General features: G+C 59.3%; 6 protein-coding genes across 6 annotated transcripts; 4 read left to right on the top strand and 2 right to left on the bottom strand.

The window, feature by feature from the left end:
- The first annotated feature begins 72 nt into the window (after positions 1–72).
- Positions 73–2,364, top strand: BDZ90DRAFT_229402 (hypothetical protein). The gene is made up of 2 exons (XM_025505043.1): positions 73–714; positions 787–2,364. Exons 1-2 carry the CDS (start codon positions 119–121, stop codon positions 1,925–1,927), a joined length of 1,737 nt encoding a protein of 578 aa, XP_025364992.1. The 5' UTR covers positions 73–118; the 3' UTR covers positions 1,928–2,364.
- On the bottom strand, positions 2,020–3,645 carry BDZ90DRAFT_257462 (hypothetical protein; the record flags this gene model as incomplete). Its single annotated transcript, XM_025507959.1, has 1 exon — positions 2,020–3,645. One exon carries the CDS (start codon positions 3,643–3,645, stop codon positions 2,020–2,022), a length of 1,626 nt encoding a protein of 541 aa, XP_025364993.1.
- Positions 3,646–7,651: 4,006 nt separating this feature from the next.
- BDZ90DRAFT_229404 (hypothetical protein) lies at positions 7,652–9,151 on the bottom strand. The gene is made up of 2 exons (XM_025505044.1): positions 8,370–9,151; positions 7,652–8,279 (listed from the first exon to the last, which is right to left on the bottom strand). Exons 1-2 carry the CDS (start codon positions 8,723–8,725, stop codon positions 8,051–8,053), a joined length of 585 nt encoding a protein of 194 aa, XP_025364994.1. The 5' UTR covers positions 8,726–9,151; the 3' UTR covers positions 7,652–8,050.
- A 671-nt stretch (positions 9,152–9,822) lies between these two features.
- Positions 9,823–10,174, top strand: BDZ90DRAFT_257465 (putative 40S ribosomal protein S27; the record flags this gene model as incomplete). Its single annotated transcript, XM_025507960.1, has 2 exons — positions 9,823–9,828; positions 9,929–10,174. The coding sequence occupies 2 exons, from the start codon at positions 9,823–9,825 to the stop codon at positions 10,172–10,174; spliced, it is 252 nt and encodes an 83-aa protein (XP_025364995.1).
- A 789-nt stretch (positions 10,175–10,963) lies between these two features.
- Positions 10,964–12,775, top strand: BDZ90DRAFT_13218 (hypothetical protein). Its single transcript, XM_025503385.1, has 3 exons — positions 10,964–11,687; positions 11,764–11,861; positions 11,935–12,775. The coding sequence occupies exons 1-3, from the start codon at positions 11,138–11,140 to the stop codon at positions 12,406–12,408; spliced, it is 1,122 nt and encodes a 373-aa protein (XP_025364996.1). The 5' UTR covers positions 10,964–11,137; the 3' UTR covers positions 12,409–12,775.
- A 1,069-nt stretch (positions 12,776–13,844) lies between these two features.
- Positions 13,845–15,975, top strand: BDZ90DRAFT_13220 (alcohol oxidase). Its single transcript, XM_025503386.1, has 2 exons — positions 13,845–14,515; positions 14,604–15,975. Exons 1-2 carry the CDS (start codon positions 13,972–13,974, stop codon positions 15,884–15,886), a joined length of 1,827 nt encoding a protein of 608 aa, XP_025364997.1. The 5' UTR covers positions 13,845–13,971; the 3' UTR covers positions 15,887–15,975.
- The last annotated feature ends 183 nt before the right edge of the window (positions 15,976–16,158 follow it).

Genomic DNA, 16,158 nt, shown 5'->3' on the forward strand with positions numbered 1-16,158 from the left:
GGCGCAGCAGGCGGAGGACAAAGTGGTGTGTGGAGACGACAGGGCCTGAGTTCGTGTTGGTTGGCCTGGCAGCTCCTCCTCCTAATCATCCTAACCATCGCCACCGCCAATCAGTGAGATGGCAGAGGAAGATGAGCACAAACCCGGTCTCCGCCTCGATCTATTGCCATGGGAGATCCTCACATCAATAGCCACCCACCTGCGTCCTCGCCCACATGCATCCATCTACCCTCACCCGCAGGCGACATCCATGGATCTCTCATCCGTCACGATCCCTTCCAAGACGGCAATGAATGACCTCGTCTCCCTCGCCTTGACCTCACGTTCTTGCTACCTGGCTGCCCTTCCGCCTGTCTACTACGCACCTGCTCTGATCAGTAACAAGCAAGTGCGCCTTCTCGCCAACTCCTTAGCTCGCGACATCATTCCCAGAGGACCACCAGGACAGAACGAGGGCCTGGATCGAGATGTGCAAGCCCATCATCGGCTGCGACAGCCGCATCACTTGTTTCTGCCCAACGACGGCTTGATGATGGCAAACGATGACGCCTCGGATCAGACGGAGTGGGCACCTTCGCTCAGGAACATCTTCAGGACGAGCTGCAGCCGACTGGACAGCGTGCTGCTGGGAGCCAGACCGGACGGTGCGATGCTGAGCGAGTTCTTCGATTCTGAAGTCGTTTCGAGGCCGAGAAGGGTGACGATTCTCAATTTGTGGGTAGGAACGCTGACCGGAGAATGCATCGAGCAAGTCGACTGAACTCTCCTTCCCTTGCACACTCGCAGCTACTCCTCCCCGCCCTTCTCGACATACTCTCTCCTGCCTCTCGCCCAATGCACTCACCTGCACCTCATTCAACTCATACCCCGTGACCCCCTCATCAACTTCCTCTCTGGCCTCGCTCCCTCTTCATCCCCTCAGGCCCGCCATCACCCTCTTCGCACCCTCCGCCTCTCACAACTCCACTCCGAGTCACTCCTCGACTTTCCCGCCTACATAACCTGGCGTCGCGCCTCAGACGCTTGGAACGCTCTGACCACCTCGGAGCGACGGGCACGCACAAATGCTGGAGTCCCTCCACCGGCGCGACCGGCAAGAGTGCCAGCGAGACGGTTCGAGGCGCAGGAAACCTTGTATAGTCTGGCGACAGTTGCTGGGCCGAGGCTGAGGGACTTTGGGTGTCTGATCATCGAGCTCGCTGAGTTGAGCAGATTGGCCGAGCCTGAGGACGCGCCGCTCCTTGGCGGTGGAGCTACGGCCATCGCCGTGGATGCAACGACGGAAGCTGCTACTGGTGTGCTGCAGACAACGAATGGCACAATCGATGCTGCGGCGTCTGCGGAGAGTGAAGATGGCGAAAGTGCCAATGAGCAGCTAAGAAGAGAGGTGGCAGACGACGCCGAGAGAGCACGCACGGCTTCGCGAGACGCCTACTGGATCGAGACGAGAGCGGGCAGGGAGGCCTTGCGTGAGCTCTTTGAGGAGGCGAGGCGGGACGCTGTAGCCAAAGCTGGCACTGCTGCGGTCACCGTGGGCAACGGGCAAGAGGGAGAGACAGCAGCCTCGGCGGAGACGGAGACAGACACCGGCATGCCCTCGGTCGAAGTCCGCATCGTTGCTCCTCGCCCAGGAGGATGGAGCAGCGATGAGTGTCGACAGGACTTTGAGGCCCAAGTGCAGGCTTGCGATTTGCAGTCAAGGAAGCGGCCGTCAGGTGTAGGAGTAGAGGAGGACGACGGCACCTGCTACTCAGATCCGGACGTCTTCTGGCTGGCGGAGCATCGGCCCTGGCTAAGCTACCATGGTGCGTCGATGGAGGAGTGGGAGGGGAGAGGCGATACCGAAGGCGGCACTGGAAGGAATGCACGGCGTTGGTGGTGGACTGGCAGCCTGCCGAGGGTGAATGCCGGAGCGGGCACGAGATAATGTGAGGAACAGCAAACCATCCAACTGTAAATTAGACGTGACCACACGCAATGCGAATGAGCCGAGCATGCCAACATTCCTCCGCTCACTTCTCATGAGCTGCCCTTAGACGCCGCCTTCTTCAGTGCGGCCATGATCGTCGGCAAGTACACCTTGCGGTTGGCCCTTGCGTTTCCCTGTTTCCACACTTGGGCCCGCACGATGTCGTTGGACCCATTTGTCGCTTCCAGCTTCCCACTCGTCCCATCTATGCCAGACACGCGCTCCTTCTTGCCCGTTGAAGACAGCCGCGCTCCCTTCCAGGGCGTCTGTAGCTCCAGCTGGTTGTGGGTTGGGTCCTCCAAGTCTGACCGCACAGCATCGAAGAGGCTCCCCACCTCCTGCGCAGAGGTCTCACTGGAGGAACGCATAGCAAACACCAGCTCCCTCTTGTGCTTGTCGCTCTCCTCATCTCTGAAGCTCGTCCCGACCACCGCCACGTCCAACGCTTGATCTTCCATCCATTCTCGCAAGCTCGACCAGAAGCCTGCCCAAGCTTGCGCGCTCTCTTGCTCGCTGGACGTGCCCATTCCCTCGGCCCTATGCAACCACGTAGGGAGGCCAAGGTTTACTGACGAAAAGCCAGCCTTCAGGCCCTTCGAAGCACCGCGGAGGTCATCCGCGCTGAGCGAGGAAGACTTGTAGTCTCTCTTGAGCAAATCGAGGCTGCTTAGATGGCGAATAGCCGCCTTGCTCGCCGACAAAACGCTGGCCATCGCGGCAGTCTTGTCGCTCAGCTCCTGCTTGCCTTCATTGAAAGCAGACGTCTCAAACTCATCAGATGCCAGGAGCTCTTTGACCTCCTGAGGAGAGCTCTGCAGCAGTTTGCCCTGCAACTCCTTGGCCTTCTCCCGCGACTGAAGCGACGAGAAAGGCAACAAGGCCTCTACCGCGGCAAAGTCTGTTTCACTCGCCCTGCCCTTGGGTGGGGGCCGCATATTGTCCGTATCGATCAGCACGGTAGCTATGGCTAGGTCGGCCAGGCCCTGCGGCAGAGCTGCGGGGTCGGCCTTGATCTCCTTAGCAAAGAGCTCAATGATGATGCTCTGAGCGCTGCCTGTCGGGTTGGGATCTGAGCTGCCCTCTGGTTGGCGGAACACGCGCAGGCTGGCATCCTGATGCTGGGAGGCGTCGGCGTGATGGTCTACAAGGAGAAGAACACGACGTGACGCTTGGCTGGACGATCCGCTGGTCCATGGCAGCTCGAGCTGCGGGTGATCGACGAGGCCGAGAAAGGTGTTGTGTTCTGGGCTGAAGTTTGGCGATTTGGCCAGACTGAGATCGAGCCCTTTGGGCGGCGCATCTACAAGATCAGAAAGGTACAAGATGTCCTGCTGATCGATGCCTGTCGCCGCGAGAATAGCCACATTCTCGGGTCTCAGATGGGCATCGCTGCGGTTCGTCTGGATCAATGGGGCATAGATAGCTTTTTCCGGTAGGGGCGAGGAGAGGGGCAAAGATAAGTGAGGGTAGGTGGAGAGGAGATAGGAAAGTGAGATGGCTGATGTGAGTGAGTCAGCATCGCCGGCGCCGTTGCCCATGATCAGGACGAGCGGATTAGATGACGAGGACGGACCATCCTTCAGATGAGTGAGAGCCGACTGTCGTGCATTGCGCAGAAAGGCTCTCAAATCTCCTCGTGCTGAGGATGATGATGATGATGATGCTTGCGAACTCATCTTGGTGGTCGAGAAGCCTTTTGCTGACCTGAACGACGTCGAAGATGCCCAAGGCGCGATCCTACTCAACGTCGGCGTCAAGACTGCGTGAAGGCGCAAGAAGCACAAGCTCGCTATGATGGCGACGGAGGTGACGAGGGCGATGCGGAGCGCACTTGCACGGCGATGACGATGGTGAAACGTTCTTCTCTGGCTGCGCGGAGGGAGAGGCGGCATTCAAGGTCTCCGCAGAGAGGGGCGAAGAAAAGGCTCAAGGAGGGATGGAGTGGAAGAAGGCGGAGAAACATCGACGTCCGTGCAGATCCATCGACACCGTCGCAGCACAAGTCAAGCGAGTCCAACAGAGACGGGCCGGCCCTCTCACGTCCTTCACGCCAAACTCGCTCGATGTTCCTACTGGTATTTGTTGGATCTAGGAACGGCACAACAGTGAAGAGAATGGATAAAGATGAGTTGAAGTCGAATCGATCGTACCACGTCCAGAGCCTCTTGAGTCCATTCTTTCCGTCTCGTTTGGCACCGCCTCACGCCTCAATCAGCGTGTCATTATCGCTCCCCACCTCGCTGCTACCCTCCTCAGAGCTCAGCTGACACACAAGCTGGGAGCGCCGTCCATTGCTGATGAGCGTTACCTTGGCGTCCTCCTCGCGAATGCTGCGCGGCTGCGTATTCTCCTGATCCTCCAGCGCCTCGTCGCTCCCGCAGCCTGCACCAGCATTGCCAGGCGTCCTGCGATTCGCACCGCCACTGACGCCGAATTTTGTCGCCCTGACCGGAGTCGCAATACGTCCCTTGACAGGTGAGAGGCGCAGTGGCCCAGCTTCGATGGGCTGCCAGTCCTCGCCTGCTCCTCCAATGCTCATGGCCTCCATCTGGGCGCGTAGCTTGTCGGCGGGAGAACTGAAGCTCATACCTGCCGGGAACCCATTAGAACGCTGTGATGGAGTCGCTTTGAATGGCATTGATGGAGATTGCTTGGGTGGAGAAGAATTGGCCTTCGCCATCGTGTCGTGATGGACCTCGGCGGTGATGTCAGTGAAGGGTGTGCGTGGAGAGCGAGGGGAGCGAGAAGTCTTTGGTGCTTGGCGCTCGATGCGAGGTGAACGTTGAGGGCTGACTGGAGAGCGTTGAAGAGAAGCAGCCTGGTTGTGATCCTCCTGCTCGACTCTGACGTCTGCTTCTTGCGTCGAGCCCCCCTGGACCTCGGCCTCGTCCCCATCGGAGGCTTCCTGCTTAGCCCCGGGCGTTGCCGCAGCTGGCCCCGGGTGTGTCGTCATCTCTCTCAATTGCTTCGTCTTGGCCTGCCTTTGAGCTTGTGATGCTGCCGCCGACATCGCAGCCTGCTCGCTACGAGCCTTTGCCTGGGCTCTCAGCTTGGCGACTTCGGCCTGCTTCTTGGCCATCATCGCTTCTCGAGCCGACTGTGGGTTGACTGTCTTCTTTTTTCCAGCGGCGCTCCCTGCAGCATTGGTGCTGATAGCACTGCTCTTGGCGCTGAGAGACTGCGTGGTCGATGAGACGACTTTGCCCGTCGTCTTGATGGGTCGGACCTTCCTCGGTGAGGCGGGCGCTGGCTTAGTCTTGGCAGCTGGAGCAGCTGGCTGCTTCCTTACGGCCGAGTTTGGCTCGATGGGAGCTGCTGACTGCGCGGTCCCCTTTGATGACTCTCCCAAGTTTGCAACAGTATTCGTGCGAGCCACGCGGGTCGCGCTGACCTGCCGTTGCGTTGCTGCCGTGGGCCTCTGAACGGGCGGAGGTACTGCAACACGAGCCGCCTTAGGTGCGTTGCCCGCGGTCATTCCCGCGGTTTTGCTGGTGCCAGCGGACAAAGTACGCTGCGTCGGTGTCGAGATGCCCTCTGCTGGCTGCCGGGCCGCTCTTGCCATCTGCTCCTGAGCCATCGAAGCCAACCGTCGAGCAACGCCGTCACTGGGTACTGCGCTGTGAGATGGCGTCGCTTCCTGTACAGTAGGCTGGGACGGCCCCACTACGGATGGCGTCTCAGGAGTATTCTCGCTCTCGCTGCCTGAGTCAGCGGAGTGCAACCCCGCGGCTGGTGTCACGGGCGCAGTCCTACTCTCTCGCACCGCAAGAGGGGATGTCTCGTCGTCGCTTGAGGCCAGCATACCCGACGGAGGAGGATGGCTGCTGCTGAGGCTGCGCTGCATTGTCGGAATCGGGGCCGCCAGAGGCGTTTGTGAAGACTCATGGTGCGTTGCAGAGCGAACATGACCCCACTCGTCGTTGACCTTGACCTTGGATGAAGACGCTGCAGGGTACGTCGAAGTCGAGCTGCGAAGGGCTGCATTGCTCGATGCAGACGATGAGAGGACTCTCGTGGGCTTCTGCTCCCCTGTACGAGGCCTGTCGCTTCTTTGAGGCCCAAAGACGTCCGCAGCATTCAGACCCTTCAACAGGCCAGTCGACTGAATGTGCGAGGGTGCTTTGGCTCTGGACTTGGCAGCGACGAGCTGCTCAAGGAAGTTGTTCGAGCGCGCGTTGTCTTCTCTAGGTACAATTGGAGCCTCTTGATGTGACTGCACAGCGCTCGCCTTGCTGACCCTGAGGGGAGGCACGTAGGTCTGCGCCGGGGGCTCGCGTGCTGTGGCTGAGGACGAGGCAGGCTGTTCCATGGCTGCTGCGAAGACGTCGGGCGCTGGTCGGTATGATCCAGTCTTTGGGAGGGAAAGATAGCGTCTGATGGTCGGGGTGAATACGGCGGTGAAGCTGCGAGGAAGGGCGAGAGGTTAGAATGGTGGGCGCATCGCTGAGCGCACGCAGCCGACTCACCTTTCCACCCTGTCCGGCCACGTTGCGACGTAGACTTCAAAGAGACGCTTAGAGTTTTGTCGCACCTCGACATTGGAGTCTGTCGCAGAGAGACGGATCACCGTCTCGACCTCTGCTACTTTCCTGGTCAGCTTATCCCTCCCAGCGTATTCGACAGTCGTGGCCATCGTAGCAACCGCTACCACGCGCAGCCCAGCGAATTTGTCCTTGCAAGCTTCTCTTAGCAGCGGCAGCGTACTGATAAGCTGGCAGTGTCTGGCGATGAGGTACAAGCACTTTTCTGCTCGCTTGAGCGCCACTTTGTTGGTCCTAGCGCAGAGGAGGAGAAGCGGCGGGACGTAGTAGTTGACAAGGGACTCGAAGCGGTCGGCGAGTCGAGGAGCGACAGAGTTGAGCACGTCCGCCGCAGTGCCAGACAATTTCGTACGCTCGGAGAGTAGCTGTATGGACGGAGCAGCGAGAGAAAGTCAGCATATACTATCATCCCCACAGTCACGCTGTCGCTGGGCTCACCGATCTCGCAAGCGGTCCTGCAACGGCCTTCATTTGAGGAAGAAAGTCATCAAATTTGTACCCTCCTCCCTTGGTGACAGCCTCCAATTTCAACAGAGCTCTGTCCAGCTTCTGCCATGTGTGCTCGGTCTCCTGCTGAGCGAGGTCCTGATGAATGCTATCAAAGTGTGCTGCGAGGTCCGCCCCTGACGCGATGTGAATGCGCTCCGGCTGCTTCTCCGGCATGATGGGTGCAGTGAGGACACTCGACGCCTTGACAAGGAGCAGAGAGTGCTGCGCCTGGAAGAAAGCCGTATAGAATGGCGAAGTTGGCGTGGTAGTGATGACGATGGTGGTGAGAAGCCCAGCGAGTCGATGCTCAGCTCGATCTGAGTGGGCGCTGGATTGTCGATCAACACTCACTCCCGCCCATCGTCGCCTCAGTCCGCGAGTCCGCGCCCCGCGTCGACGCTCGAGCCACAACAGCCAGTCGCGTGGCTGGCGCCTTCCCGGCCTCGTGAGCGTGACTGGGCGGCTACGAGCCATCATCTCGCAGCCCGAGACGGCTGCGACGGGTCTTGATTCAGACAAAAGCATGTAATGCTGCGAGTACGCCGTTTACCGCGTCAATGTTTTACATCGTCCCACCAAGCCTGTCTGGCTGGGCACTATGACCTCGGGTCCTCGCCTTGTGCTCAAGAGGCTGCAAAAATAAGTTGGGAAGCACTCTCACTTCCTCATCAGCCCGAAAGTCTCAAGGCCAGCATCGCTTGCAACAGTCAGGCTGTCCTCACTCATCAGCTCCAGGCGGAACATGTTACGGTAACAGCTGGGCTCACACTAGAGTCAAGGCGCATGGCAAGGGGCGCGACGTCGGGTACGGTGTAAATGTGTGGCTCGAGTGCATGACGAGACGTAGGAGGTAGTACAATGAAGAACCGAAGCGAGAAGAGTGAAGACGGTGGTGCTGGGGATGATTGCAGCTGATCGTGGCGGCAGAATGGGAATGTGCAGGAGAGGACCCGCCGTCCTTCTGACGAGCTCCTCCCGTTTTTGTCGCCACCGACCCAACCCAACCTTGACGGACTGCGTAATGAGTCTGTGATGCCCAACTTCTGTCTGTTTACTTCTGCTCCTCCTCGTGCTCGACAGCGGTGATGGCAGCACGCTTCTCGGCGAGACGCTGCTGGCGACGGTCGCGCATGTTGCGGTTGCGCAGACGACGAGCCTCCATCTGGTCAGCAAGGTGCTTCGAGCGGGTCTTCTCGGCCTTGGCCTTGTGGATGTGCTCCATGAGGACACGCTTGTTCTTGAAGACGTTACCCTTCGACTTGAGGTAAAGCTCGTGGTAGCTGAGGGTGGAGGGGAACGGGGAAGAAAGGAGTGTGAGCAGACATGCTCACCGCATCGAGGACAGTGCTGGGGTGGCGCGCCACACTCACAGGTGCTTGTCGATCTTGCCAGCCTCACGGTACTTGCGCAAGAGACGGCGAAGGACACGCTGACGCCTCATCCACTGGACCTTGGTGGGCATGCGAGCCTCCGAGGAACCCTTCCTCTTACCGGTACCAGTGTGTCGCCCAAGCCTCTTGGCGGCGTGGAGCTCACGAGTGCGAGAACGCGAGTGACCGACGGCGGGCTTCTTGATGATCTGGCCGTCCTTGATCAGCTTGCGGATGTTGGCGCGCGAGTTGGCGTTGCCGATGTCGTTCTGCTCAGCGGGGTCGCACCAGACCTTCCTCTTGCCGACGCCGAGGACCGAGGCCGCAAGGCGCTTCTGAGAGCGGAGGTTGACCATTTTGACTGTTTGCGTAGAGGAGGGGGGAGGAATGTGTGAGCTGTCATGTTCTGCATGGGTGATGCGGGTGTCCAGGCACAGCAGCGATATCCAGTGCAGCCCATGAATCCTCCATCAACCCTCGTCCACAGTCCAGTCACAGCTTCCATTCCCATAGATGGGATCAGACGAGCGCATGTCTGCCCGTCTTGTGGCTCTCTCAGGTTGATCCCAATGCTCGATGCTATGTCCGAAGGAAGATTCTGCGGCTGGACAGCGAGAAGACATCTGCGCAGCATCGTCTGACCTCTGTCCAATGGCCTCCCCTCGCAAGGCCGTGTACCACTTGCTACTCCTAGTCCAAGAGCCTGTATAGGGCAAAATCTAGTGCGTGCCTCTGTGCCGCACTGCGTGTGCCGCTGCTGTGTGGTGATGAACGCTGTGCCGCAACTCACCTTGATGGGATGAGGAGGGAGGGTGATGGTGAGGAGAGAGAGGGCGAGCGCTCGCCGTTGGCCAGTCCTGGGATTTTGCTCCAGGCTGACGCACTCTCGCCCTCCTCTGGCCGTCTGCAGTCTCCCCTCCTGGCCTGCCCGCCCCGTCCAGCTGCCCCTTCCCACCTTTGGCTTGGAGCCAGATGACTTCGCGCGGCATGACGGCCGCTTCCGTTCCGGGTCCAGCTCGACCCGCCGATTTGCTCTGCGGCAGTCGATTCGAAGTTTGGCTGAGGCCTCGACTCGACGGCTTGCGTACTACTGCCTCTCTCTCACCACCCTACGCACCCTCTTTCATCACCACCAAAACTCATCACTCAAGATGGTTAGTATCATGCACGGCATTCGCATCATCACTTTCGTCATCATCTCAAACTTGGGAATGCTTGGTGGTCATCAACGATGGGCGAGGCCTTTGGTGGCGGGTGGCAGCTTGCCTCATCCGCTGTCCTTCACCTATGCTCGACTTGCTCTTGGCGATGGATGATGATAGCAGACGACAGGATTCTGCAACCTGTTTCGACCGCTACCTGCTCAGCACATCGCCAGATGTCAATGAGACCAAGAACGTGGGACAGAGGCATGTGACTCTGCACTCCGGGGCTTGTGAACGTGCATTTAGTCATGCTAGTTGGGGATCGCGCTGGGATTGCCTTGCTCGTCCATTCACGCCAATCCCCCTCACACCGTCAGCTCACCATCTCTTGTACCCTGTTCCACTCGCACGCAGACTCTCGCCGTCGACCTCCTCAACCCCTCTGCCGAGCAGCAGCAGCGTTGCCACAAGCTCAAGCGATTGGTACAGAGCCCCAACTCGTACTTCATGGACGTCAAGTGCCCCGGCTGCTTCGCCATCACCACCGTCTTCTCGCACGCCCACACCGTCGTCATGTGCGGCTCGTGCTCGCAGGTCCTCGCCCAGCCCACCGGTGGTAAGGCTCGCCTCACCGAGGGCTGCTCGTTCCGCCGCAAGTAAATGGCGAGCAGAGCAAGGTAGCAGCATTCCTGGTGTTGGGGTAGCAGAGCAGGACTGTGGGTGTAATGGACGTGGGATCGATCCAGAGTGAAGGGAATTGGGCTGGCAGTGAGGCAGCGGGCCTCGCAGACGTCGTCGTCACACCAGCGGCGTACGGCCACACCCACCCAACTCTTCATCCAACCTCTTCCCTATGCCAACGACCTCGGTCTTCTCTTCAAACTTTCTCCACCAACCTCACAGTGACTCGCGTCTCTGTTGTATATCATCCACTTTTTCCCTCGCCTTACTTCGTCCTCACATCGAGGGCGGTACAAGAGACGAGGGTCCGCGCTCTACGGCACGCGGGGCGACCGACCGCCGCCTCCCTGCTGTCACCATGTCCTACTCGTTCTCAGTACAGCTTTCTCAATGCGATTCACACATACACTGCATTCGTACCTTGTGAGCAGCTGTGCGCTGAATGGTCGTCTGAAGCTCGTGGCCATGACTCCTTGTCATTTTGCCTCTTGCTCTTGAATGCTTGGCCAAGCTTTTTGGCTGTGAGGGAGCCCCCTGGCATTTGCTCCGCGGGGCGGCGGCAGGCGGCAACAGTGGCGCGGCTTGAGCGTTGATTGGCCTGCCGCGTTGCTGCGTGCGTCCCCGCCTTCTCTCAACCTCCTCTCCATCTGTCAACCCCTTCTCCCCTCCCCTCTCCTACAACTTCACGTTACCTTCCCTTCCTTTCCCTCCGCACACCATCGTCTGTCCCTTGATACCGCCCTCCTCGCTCACTCTGACGTCGTAGGGCGTCGGCGTGGTCGCACCTCCCGCATCGTCCTCATCAAAGTCGCTGGGCGACCGCCAAAATCAACGCAGCCGTCCCTCTTTCTCGCGACGGTCTCCACTTTATCGACTTCATACCGTTAGAAGACAATCCTTCGTGCCCAGGCTTCGATTGCTTCTCCCTCCTCGACCGCCCTCATGACCAAAACGATCCTTACCCACTCACCCTCCGTGAGACGACCCGCACGCGGCGCCCTAGGCGACTTCATCCACCGATGGCTGCCCTCCTCGACATCAGCGCGCCTTTTTATGGCCATCACCCTTGCTGAAGCCCTCGTGAATATCTCCATCGAGGCTGTACTCCTCTCACGGTATCGTTCTACGCAGACCTTGACCAAGGACGGCACCGACAGCCTGCGCAGCTTGCCCGTCTTCGTGCTGTGCTTCTGCTTGGCACACTCCTATCAGACACTGCTCAGCGTTGATGCCTGCATCAACAGGAACGTAATTCTGGTGTTTGGACTGGTCATTTTCAATGCTTGTTTCCTCGTCTACTCGCTGATTCAGATCGGGGAGATCCGACAAGTCTTGGGTACGGGCGTTCAGGAAGGGTCCGGCCAGACTGTGCCCGTGCAGGTCTTGACGGGGGCTATCCCCATTGTGATTGGAGCCTCGCAGGTGGCATTCACCATCCTGGCGTGGTTCTTGTGGAAGGAATTTGGCTGGCAGGTGTACAAGGCCATCATCGGTGCGTGCCAGCGTCCACACGGTCCCTCGCGTGCAACGCCCGCTAATATCACCCTCGCCCCTTCGATCCTCGTCAGGCGCTGACCGCATGCTCAAGAAGGCTTATGGTCAATACGCTCTCTTTGTGGCCCTCCTCAAGTTTGACTTTTTCGTCTTCATTGCCTTCTGCCTTCAGGTGAGCCTTCGATCCCTGAAGCTCCATCGCCCTCGCACCTCCAGACTCACTCTATACCTTCGGCCATGCGCAGCTCGTACTCGTTGTCCTTGCCTCGGACCCTGTCGAGAAGTGGCTCACGATAATCGCGGCACCCGTCGCTCTCCTTCTCCTCTTCTTCGCCTGGTGGTCAGTCCGCCGCGAGAAGCGCTGGGGTATGATGGTGTTCGTTGCCGGGCTCCTCGGGGCGGGCGTTTACTTCTCATACAAGCTCTATCGAATCTGGATGGGCAGGAGCGGCATCTATGCCGAGGTGTACAAGAGCCTTACCGTTTTCGCTGTCATTGCCCTCGCTCTTGACTTGGCGACTATCACCCTCTCCGTGAGGTGCGCGGCCAACTTTGGACGTGGACTGTGCAACGCCATGGACAGAGCAAAGACGGAGAGGAAGGCTGCATCGGCAGCGGGCGTGCCGTACTCGGCTTCCTTTGGTGGTAAGGAGCTCCTGCCGTTGAGCAGTAGTAGCACACTACACCTTCCGGCGCAGCCTCGCGTCAGCTTGGACTGAGGCAGCGCTGGACATGCACCGCAGTCAGCAACGTACATAGCCTCGACTCCTCCTGACTCCAGTCACGACTCTCTCCTCTACGCACCCGGAGTGCGCCCAGATCAGTTCACTGCATCGCCATGGCAACGACGCAAGCTGGTTCTTGCGTTGTCTCGCCCGCCCACTCGCCTCGTCCTCTCTGTAGCACCCGCAACATACCTCCTGCAGCGCCGCCAGTCGGCCTTCACGCGCCCCTTACTCCCTCAAACACACCTCTGTCACTCGCAAAGCATCTCACCCGATACAAACCACTGTCCTTCTTCTGTATACTGTCACTTCACTTTGCTTTACTTATCGGGATACATTGTCATTACGCTCATTGGGTCGTCACTGCATCGCTCTGCATCTTCTCATCGGGCATCGTGCCGAATGCCGTTGCTATTCACCTCTTGAGTTCGGACGCCGGAGCCAGCTCGCTCACGCCCTACGACAGATCATTACAGAGTCATGGCCAATCAAGCTCCCCGGAATCTACTCTAGCTCAACGAGCGTGTACCTACGCGCTCGACGACACCGTCAACAACACAGATCGACGGCCCCGCCTGGCCTTTGATCATTCATCTCCGTACGCAATATGGAGCTGTAGGAGAACCATACGCCTTCGCAATTGAAGGGGGACCCCGCTGCCAATATACGCGGAGCTGGCGAGCCTCAGTTGCATCGAAGAGCCAGAGCATGAGCAGGATCGCCAAGGGGAGACTCGTTCTGCCCCGGGCTGCCTGCCAGACCTCGCTCGATCATGGGCCTTTCAGCAGGGCAAGCGCTCCAGACTCCGCTTGTGCCGCCGCCGCTTCCCTCTCCGCCTCGCCTCGCCTGTCCCGCCAGCTGCTTCGACTCGCTTGCCCTCGTCGCGTCGGAACAGATCCAGACCATGACAGCCTCATCAAGTGCGGGGAAGAGCTTCGTGGATTGCTACCTGGATCAACACAGTCTGTCTCCGACGGGAACGTCTTCCGCCCACTCGAGATGCTCGCCGTTGACCAGTCAATGATGAGGGGAGAAGGAGGCCAAATTTCAGAGGCTGCGCACGAGAGAGCCGGGCTAGAAGATTCAATCTATGCTCGCTCGTGCAGGCGATGTTGGTCAGGCGCAGTTGAACCCGCTCTGGATGATCACGGATGATCCTCGCCCTCCCCCGTCATGACCATATAAGGTCATGAAGACATGCGATCCAAGCTTCTGAACGCTGCCCTTGCCGCCTGAACACACTCTCACCCTCTTCTTCTCTCCGTTCATGCTTTTCTCTGCAGCTGCTGCCTTGGTGGCTCTGGCCACCTCGACGTCTGCGCTTGTCCCTGGTCTCGGTGATGGCCAGACTGGCAACCTTTCGTCTGGTCACATTCCGACCCTCCCTGGTGAGTCAAGCAGGCGTTCAGACTACGTTGAAGGCCGTCCGGACACTGACCCGCCTTCTGCCCTTCAGCCCCTCTCAATGGCCAGGATCCGCTCCTCCCAGACCTGCTCGGTCCTCTGCTCGGCAACAACACCTTCGACTATGTCATCGTCGGTGCCGGTACCTCCGGCATGACCCTCGCTGCCCGCTTGAGTGAGGATCCAGACATCAAGGTCGCTGTCATCGAGGCCGGCATCGACTACGCTGCTGGCCCCTTGCCCGTCGTCAACCAGGAGCTAGTCAACATTCCTGGAGCAGACACAGTAGGCTGCGGTGGCGGGGACATTGACGCTGCAATTCAGAGCGCTATTGATTGGGGCTACAGGACGGTGCCCCAGCAGGGTGCGGCCAACCGCGAAGTACACTACGCACGAGGCAAGACTTTGGGAGGCACCTCTACGAGGAACTTTATGCTCAATCAGTTCCCTACGAGGGGTAGCTTGGCCAAGTGGGTGGCTCTCACTGGTGACCCTTCCTGGTCATTCGAGGCTCGCCAGCCTGACTACAAGCGCGTCTTTGACTTTACGCCGCCCAAGCATGAGCTGCGCCAGGAGATTCCAGAGGCTCAGTACAATCCGAATGACTGGGGATCTGACTCGCCCTTGATCCACGCGTCGTACGCAAACACGCCTTCGAACTTCTCGCACTTCATGCAGCAGAGTGTGAATCAGAAGGGTGAGTACGCGACCATACCAGTACGGTGCCTATCGCGTCCTCAATGCTGACTCCCACTGAATCCCATTCGTGCCTCTCCGTCCGTCAGGCATCAGGACGACCAGGTCATTCAACGGTGGCAGCCTCCTCGGCGTGCAATACTGCCCGACCACGATCAATCCCAACGGTGGCATCCGCTCCACCTCTCGCGACGCCTACGTCGTAGCCTCGAAGCGTCCCAACCTGACCATCTACACTGGCGCCCTTGCTAAGCGCATTGTGCTCAGCAACGACACGACTCCTCGCGCCCGCGGCGTCTTGTTCAGCTCCAGTGCCATCCTTGCGGACAAGCTCACGCTATTCGGAGTGCACGCCACGCGCGAGGTCATTGTCAGCGGTGGAGCCTTCAACAGCCCTCAGCTCTTGATGGTTTCCGGCATTGGCCCCCGTGACCAGCTCACAGCCCAGGGTATCCCTGTCATCGTGGAGAACAAGAATGTCGGCCAAGGAATGGAGGACCACGTCTTCGTTGGACCCACATTCAAGGTGAACCCAGCCACCAACACCCTAACCGACTTGGCGGCCAATCCCGTCTATCTCGCCGCTCAATTTGCCAACTTCTCGACCAATCAGCTCGGCCTCCTCACCAACCCCGTCGCCGACCTGCTGGCTTGGGAGCGCATTCCCCCCGCAACGGCTGCTGCTATTGGCGCCGGCATCCTCAACACGTACCCTTCAGACTGGCCACACATCGAGCACTTCAGCGGGGCTGGCTTCGTAGGCAACTTCCAGGGCCTTTTCCAGGACAATCTCGCTCGTGGCGCTGATGGCTCTCGATTTGCTACCATTCTCGCAGCTATCGTGGCCCCTCGCTCGAGGGGAACTGTGACGCTGAACTCGGCCGACACGGGTGACCTGCCCAACATTGACCCCAAGTGGCTCGTCGACCCTGTGGACCAGGCGGCGGCCGTGTACGGTTTCAAGCGTGCCCGCGAATTCTTCAGCGCTCAAGCTATGCAGCCTGTACTCGCAGACAAGAACGAGTACTATCCGGGCGCTGCCGTGAGTACGGATGCCCAGATTCTCCAACACGTCAAGGAGAATCTCATGACCGTCTGGCACGCCTCGTGCACGTGTAAGATGGCGACGCGAGATCAAGGAGGCGTTCTGGACAGCAAGCTCCAGGTGTACGGCACGCAGGGGCTGCGAGTTATCGACGCCTCGAGCTTCCCGATGCTGCCACCTGGCCACCCTCAGTCGACTTGCTACATGTTGGCTGAGAGGGGGGCGACGCTGATCAAGCAGGCGCGGGTAGGGCGGAGTGTCGCTGATGCGATCAAGGGTGCTGCTGCTGCTGTTCTTAGCAAGCGCAAGGAGGAGCAGAGGCTTTGAAGGCGGTGTTGATGATGATGATTGTTCTGCTGTCTCTATGTTTCGTCTCTTGTTGTTACCATCGTTGTTTCGTGAATCGCAGCTACACGTTGCCTGACAAGAAGCTGCATGCTTGGCTTTGCCGTATCCCTTGCACTCTCGCCGAGCCGGAGCGCGGCGGCAGTGGAGGCGGGCGGACCGAGGAGCTCACGAGGCTCACGACTCGAGGGTCCGTCCGGGCGAGGGAGGCGGAGGAGGGCCTTTACGCGTTGGTGGCCGCCTGAGCAACTTGG

Source organism: Jaminaea rosea (genome assembly GCF_003144245.1).
Source record: "Jaminaea rosea strain MCA 5214 unplaced genomic scaffold BDZ90scaffold_1, whole genome shotgun sequence".
Lineage (NCBI taxonomy): Eukaryota > Fungi > Basidiomycota > Exobasidiomycetes > Microstromatales > Jaminaea > Jaminaea rosea.

Coding starts and splice junctions, on each gene's coding strand:
- BDZ90DRAFT_229402 (XM_025505043.1), top strand. CDS start 119: ATGGCAGAGGAAGATGAGCACAAACCCGGTCTCCGCCTCGATCTATTG. Junction 715..786: donor AGGGTGACGATTCTCAATTT/GTGGGTAGGAAC, acceptor GCACACTCGCAG/CTACTCCTCCCCGCCCTTCT.
- BDZ90DRAFT_229404 (XM_025505044.1), bottom strand. CDS start 8,725: ATGGTCAACCTCCGCTCTCAGAAGCGCCTTGCGGCCTCGGTCCTCGGC. Junction 8,280..8,369: donor GGCAAGATCGACAAGCACCT/GTGAGTGTGGCG, acceptor CTCCACCCTCAG/CTACCACGAGCTTTACCTCA.
- BDZ90DRAFT_13218 (XM_025503385.1), top strand. CDS start 11,138: ATGACCAAAACGATCCTTACCCACTCACCCTCCGTGAGACGACCCGCA. Junction 11,688..11,763: donor GGTGTACAAGGCCATCATCG/GTGCGTGCCAGC, acceptor GATCCTCGTCAG/GCGCTGACCGCATGCTCAAG. Junction 11,862..11,934: donor TCATTGCCTTCTGCCTTCAG/GTGAGCCTTCGA, acceptor GGCCATGCGCAG/CTCGTACTCGTTGTCCTTGC.
- BDZ90DRAFT_13220 (XM_025503386.1), top strand. CDS start 13,972: ATGACCCTCGCTGCCCGCTTGAGTGAGGATCCAGACATCAAGGTCGCT. Junction 14,516..14,603: donor GCAGAGTGTGAATCAGAAGG/GTGAGTACGCGA, acceptor TCCGTCCGTCAG/GCATCAGGACGACCAGGTCA.